This window comes from Lonchura striata, chromosome 19 (assembly GCF_046129695.1).
Source record: "Lonchura striata isolate bLonStr1 chromosome 19, bLonStr1.mat, whole genome shotgun sequence".
In the NCBI taxonomy this organism is placed as follows: Eukaryota; Metazoa; Chordata; class Aves; order Passeriformes; family Estrildidae; genus Lonchura; species Lonchura striata.
The window spans coordinates 2943534-2950023 of record NC_134621.1 but is presented as its reverse complement, the minus strand read 5'-3'; the positions used below and the strand labels follow the sequence as shown (position 1 = coordinate 2950023).

At 54.7% G+C, this 6490-nt stretch overlaps 1 protein-coding gene across 1 annotated transcript; it reads left to right on the top strand.

Annotated features, from left to right (window-relative positions):
• The first annotated feature begins 2574 nt into the window (after positions 1-2574).
• Positions 2575-3672, top strand: LOC110473344 (urotensin-2 receptor). Its single transcript, XM_021535798.2, has one exon. It carries the CDS (start codon positions 2575-2577, stop codon positions 3670-3672), a length of 1098 nt encoding a protein of 365 aa, XP_021391473.1.
• Positions 3673-6490: the final 2818 nt, after the last annotated feature.

Here is a 6490-nt window from a genome sequence, read left to right as displayed (position 1 = left end):
CTGTCTAGAAGAACATATTACTCTGCTCACCTCTAACACCTTGTGTGATCACCCAAAACAAATCGGGTAACACAGCAGAAAGCAAAATATCTGTTCACCTCTAACACTTCGTGTGGTAACCCAAAACAAATCAGGTAACACAGCAGAAAACAAAATATCTGTTCTCTGTTTTCCCTCTGTCCTGGCCACTAGATGAAGACAGATAAAAAACCAGAGGACAACTTCAAAACAAAAGGAGACAGGACTGCGAAAGTTGCACGCAACCTAATTCTCAGAGTTGATCTATTTATGCCAGAAATGGATCTCACTTGAAGTCTGTGGCAGTCAATCCCCTTGAGTGCCATGCAGGCAGGATTTGGCCCTGGTGAAGCATCCGCCTGCATTCCCAGCTGCTGTGTCCAGCTGCCGCAGAGGAATGCGGGGCTGCCGAGGGCGCTGGCACCGGCCGAGTCCAAACTTCCAGAGAAAAGCAAATTCCACCGCAGCCCTTGGACCTGAGCTTTGTCAGTGCATGGCTGAATCTGATAAAGAAACCCCCTGCCTGAAGAGAATTCAGTTTGGTTTCTTCTCCCTCACCAGCATGTTTGAGCCAGACCTTTATTGAATATGGCTTTGAGCGTTTGGAGCGTGTTGGAGAGAGACACGAATGAGCAGCACCAGGAAGGAAAACAGGGCTGTATTTGTGTATTTGTGTATTTGTGTATTTGTGTATTTGTGTATTTGTGTGTTCACCACACAGCAGATTACAATCAAGAGCTCAAGACAATATTTTTATAGGGCTGAATCCTGCTCCTACAAGTAAACGAGGCTTTCACGGCTTCGTAGCATGGCGTGGAGAATTAGACAGCAGTTTGCACAAAAGCACTTTCAAGAGTGATTAAAACAAGGAAATAAACATATATCAGTCATTTTAGCACTCTGGTTTAAACAGAAATGCTTGAAGGCATAAAAGCCAGTTAATTCCTATTGGAAATCAATGGTAGCTGAGGGAATACAGCATTCTGGTACCCTTGGAAATTTGTCCTTTGACTATGGACTGCCCTCTCTCTGCTTTCTCTAAAATAAGATGGAAATGTAAGGTGCTTACTGATTTTGCAGCTGTCCCCACACTTCTTGCCTAAGGGGAAAAGTTGTCTCTGTGAACCTTATATTCATCCCACTCTGTGCCTCCCCCTCTTCACAAGAACCAGCCACCGCTAAAGCTCCAATTTTAAATCTTATGACAGCACTGTCATGCATTTCAGGGCAAAACTCAAAATACGAGCTATTTCCAGGGAGAAAGGAGGCTCTTTCAGCCCGGGTTCGCTATCCACCTCCACCTCAGGCTCTCTCCGAGCGCATCCGGAGCGCTTCGCGCGGGGCACCTGCGGAGCGCGGCTGCCTCTCTGCCTGTCACAGCCGAGGCGCAGCGCGCAGCCCCATCGCCAGCGATGCCACCGCGGCCGGGAAGCGCCGAATTCCAGCCGAGCGGCCAGGAAAACTTCCAGGCAGCTGCCGGAGGCTGGCGCTGCCCGGCGCGGCTCGTTCCGCGGGGACACGGAGCGCTCGGGACACGCTCCCGGCTCGGGGAGCCCCGTTCCCGGCTGGGAGAGCCCCGTTTTCGTCTTGGGGAGCCCCATTCCCGGCTGGGAGAGCCCCGTTCCCGGCTGGGAGAGCCCCGTTCCCGGCTGGGAGAGCCCCGTTTTCGTCTTGGGGAGCCCCATTCCCGGCTGGGAGAGCCCCGTTCCCGGCTCGGAGACCCCCGTTCCCAAGTTGGGGAGCCCCGTTCCCGGAGGACAGAGCCACGTTCCCGGTTGGCACAGCCCCGTTCCCGGCTCGGGGAGTCCCGTTCCCTGTTGGCAAAGCCCGATTCCCGGTTGGTAGAGCCCCGTTCCCGGCTCAGGGAGCCCCATTCCCGGCTCGGGGAGCCCCATTCCCGGTTGGCAGAGCCCCATTCCCGACTCAGGGAGTCCCGTTCCCGGTTGGCACAGCCCCGTTCCCGGCTCAGGGAGCCCCATTCCTGGATCGGGGAGTCCCGTTCCCGGTTGGCACAGCCCCATTCCCGGCTCGGGGAGCCCCGTTCCCGGTTGGCACAGCCCCGTTCCCGGCTCGAGGAGCCCCGTTCCCGGCTCGGGGAGTCCCGTTCCCGGTTGGCACAGCCCCGTTCCCGGTTGGCACAGCCCCGTTCCCGGCTCGAGGAGCCCCGTTCCCGGCTCGGGGAGTCCCGTTCCCGGTTGGCACAGCCCCGTTCCCGGTTGGCACAGCCCGTTCCCGGTTGGCACAGCCCCGTTCCCGGCTCGGGGAGCCCCGTTCCCGGTTGGCACAGCCCCGTTCCCGGTTGGCACAGCCCGTTCCCGGTTGGCACAGCCCCGTTCCCGGCTCTCCGCAGCCTCCCCGCCGGGGCTGAGCGTGCCCGGCGCTCTCTCGGCGCTGCCCGGAGCTGCCGGCCCCGCACGGGCGGAGCTCGGGTCTCCGCGGGCGCGGAGCGGGGCAGCGGCGGGGCGGGGGCGGCCCTGCCTCCCGCGGGGGCGGAGCGGCCGCCGGGCCGGGCGCTCCGGGGCCGGTGCGACGGGGCCGGGGCCGCCGCCGCCGCCCATGGAGCCCAACGGGACGGCGGCGGCGGGGGACAACGGGACGGCGGCGGCGGCCGGCGGGGGTGCCCCCGGGGGCGGCCCGCTGCTCATCCCCTCGGCCTTCGGGACGGTGCTGTCGGTGATGTACGTGGCCGGGGTGGCCGGCAATGTCTACACGCTGGTGGTGATGTGCCACTCGGCGCGCTGCGCCGCCCCCATGTACAGCTCCATCGTCAGCCTGGCCCTGGCCGACCTGCTCTACCTCTCCACCATCCCCTTCATCGTCTGCACCTACCTGGCCCAGGACTGGTACTTCGGGGACCTGGGGTGCCGCATCCTGCTCAGCCTGGACCTGCTCACCATGCACGCCAGCATCTTCACCCTCACCCTCATGTGCACCGAGCGCTACCTGGCCGTCACCCGGCCCCTGGACACCCTGAAGCGGTCCCGGGGCTACCGGAAGGTCACGGCGGGGGCTGTCTGGTCGGTGTCGCTGCTGCTCACGCTGCCCATGATGCTGATGGTCACGCTGACCGAGGGGGGCAAAGCGGAGGGCAAGGTGAAGAGGATGTGTGCGCCCACCTGGAGCGTGGACGCCTACAGGACCTACCTGACCGTGCTCTTCAGCACCAGCATCATGGCCCCGGGCATCATCATCGGCTTCCTCTACACACGCCTGGCCAGGACCTACCTGGAGTCCCAGAGGAACCCCCCTCACAAGGAGAAGAGCAAGAGGTCCCCCCGGCAGAAGGTCCTCATCATGATTTTCAGCATCGTGCTGGTCTTCTGGGCCTGCTTCCTGCCCTTTTGGATCTGGCAGCTGGTGCGCCTCTACAGCAGCTCCCTGCAGCTCACCACCCAAACCCAAAAGTGCATTAACTACCTGGTGACCTGCCTGACCTACAGCAACAGCTGCATCAACCCCTTCCTCTACACCCTGCTGACCAAAAACTACCGGGAGTACCTGCGCAACAGGCACCGCAACTTCTACAGGTTCACGTCCTCCTTCCGCAAGAGGGGCTCCAACCTGCAGTGCTCCTGGGGCCGCTCCATGTCCTCCAGCAACCAGTACGACTACAGCTCCGAGGCGCTGGGCATGGCCACGCTGAAGGACAAGTGAGGAAGAGGAGGCGCTGCCAACCCGCAGGACCAGCAGAGCGTCCGGCCAAGGTAGGGCTTTGGAGACCCCCTAGCCCTGAAGGGTTCTGAGAACTCCTTTTCGGTGCTCTCTGAGGGGCAAGAAGTCGTGCGAATCCCAACGCCGTGAAGATGAGCCTGGATTTCCATCTGGCTGAGGGATGTCAGGGGGGGTCCTGCCAGGAGCCAGCAGCCGTTCGGGACAAATCCTGCAGGGTTTGGGGTGCAGAAGATGAGGTGGATGCTCTGCTCAGTTCTGCCACAAACCGGTTCCACGCTTGGCTGAGTTTCGGCTCCAGCTCCGCACACCGTTTCTCTCGTGTGGCTTCTCAGTGCTGCCCTGGGGCTACAGCTGGGTCAGAGCTGCAGAAATCTGAAATTGGCCCCGGATCACTCAGCTGAGCTGCCAGCCCTGGGTTTGCCCTGTGTGTTAACGTTGTCTGTTTCTGGAGCGTGTAAAGAGACTTTTAAGCCCCTTTTCCTATTTCCTGTTACATTACGGTGCACTACTGTTCTATCAAGCTTAAAGTCTCTATTTTAAAATTCATTGCAGCAGCACTTTGAACTCCAAGCATTCAAAAGCCACCAGGTAAGCTGTCAGAAACTACAGGGTTACCTAAAAAAAATTTAAAACCCCTGTAATTTTTTAAGGTTTCTACCTAAGGTGGTTTGAATTTGCCACTGATTTTTTTTTTCTTCTTGAAAAAGTTGGTCCTTTTCTTAAGAGTCAACAGAGCTTGACAAACCTGAAAATTTACCTTGGAAGAAATAAAAAAATTATAATCCTATCACGCAAAGACCTGAGGCTCTAAGAAAAATTACTGAATCCAATATCATGAAACTCGTCATAAAAGAGACAAATTTTTTCATGACATTTGATCAAATCTGTTTTGCCTCAATGTATTCTGCTCATTTTCTCCCTGCTTGGCATCTCACAGTAAACCTTCACCACAGATCCCGGAGATGCCTGTAAGCACTTAAACAATTGTAAAGTGTCAGTTTATAAATAAATGCTTATTAAAAATGGACCTTCCTCAGGTTTCCCCTTGCCTGGTCTCTTCACCCAGCTCAGGGGGCGTATTTATCAGGGCAGATGCTGAAAATAGCAGTTTCCAGCTGTGGGGATGAAGTTGGGGTCAATATTCTTCTTTCTTGTTCAGGGACAGACTCTTGGGAATAAGAAAAGCAAGGTAGGAGTTGCACAAACTCCTGTCAGCAGCTGGTGATGCCCAGGGAGCTCGGGAGCAGCAGCAGTGTAAGGAACTGTCATTTCCACTTTTTCATTGCTTATTCCAGCCCCCATCTGCCTGAGCAGAGTCCCATGGCAGCCCTGCAGGGCTGCATTCCTTGGGTGTCCCACACCAAACTTTGGGGTGTGCTTGTGCTACGGCAGAGACACCAAGTGCCAACAGCACAGGCACAGGGACACGCTGGATTTTGTGAGCTCAGCCAACAGAAAAATTCAGGAGTTGGATGAAGGTGTTCCTGTGCTGGAGCCAGCCCTCTCTTTCTGGGGAGCAGGGGAATGAGTAACTCACCTTGCCCATATTGCTTTTAACCACAGGACTGTGTGATCAGTGATCACTTTGTCATATTCCAGTGTTGCACAGACTCCAAACTGGGCATTACAAATAGTCCTAATGTTGCCCATTCCTTCTGAAACAGGGGGACTGTCCTCATGGGTTTTCCTTTAGCAACAAAGCCAAATTCAGCTGGTAGCTCACCTGGGAAGGGGATTCCTGCTGCCTGTCCAGAGCACAGAGCCCTGCCTGGGGCTGGCACAGCCTTTAGGTTACCTGTGAGGGGTGGCTTCACCTGCTGCTCACCCAGAGGAATTTGGGAGGTGCTGGTTTGGGGTTGGGATCTCAGCATTCCTAAGCACATCTCCCTGTGTGCAGGCTGTGCACACCTGCTGTAAGGCAGCTCAGGCTGTTTCCTGCATGAGGGAGAGTTATTTGCTGTCCTCAGCACTGAAAAGTTGGGATTCCCAAAGCCATGAGATTAAAAACATCTTGTGTCCCCAGCCACAGAGGGGACAGAAGTGTGTGAGAATTGAGATGACCAGAATCTGGGTGATGAGACTTTGCAAATTCCATGACTGGTGTCACTTCAGGTAAATCTGAAGCATCTCAGGCCAGGGCTGAATAACAACAGGGAAGTCAGTGGGGCTGTAATTGAAAAACAACATGTGGAGAGTTCCTTGAAAACTATTTTACTTTGGCTATTTTGCATTCCAGGAAATCAGGTTCTGTGTACCCTGGGGTCACTTGTCATTCCTAAATCATTGTAATCCTGTGGTTCTTAATGCTTTGGGTGTTTTTATTATAAATGAAATGCTGCTGCAGGCTCAGTGACACAGTTCTTTCTTCAGAAACATGGGAAATGGGAGTTTTAGGAAAGGCAGCAGCCTTTTTCTTGTTGGGCCAGAGGCTGTCACTGCAAAACTCCATACATGCTTTACAAGAAAGAAAATTATTTAATCACTAGAGATTTTTTCCAATTCCCCTTAGGATTTAAGAGTTTATAACAAAAACAAAACAAAACAAAACAAAACAAAACAAAACAAAACAAACCTAACCCAGACTGGGAAAGAAAAGCAATTTCATCCCAAGCGCTCTCTCCTTCCTTTATGGTGGATCTCCTTCTCTGGTGGGAGCTGCTGCAGCAATGGCAATTTTCCCACTTTTATTTGAAAAGACAAAGACCACTCTTTTGTGGGGCAAATGACAATGGCTGTTTTCACCAGACACAGAAGAAAACATCTGAACCTTATGGAATTTTTGGAGCCTTTAACTTCAGTC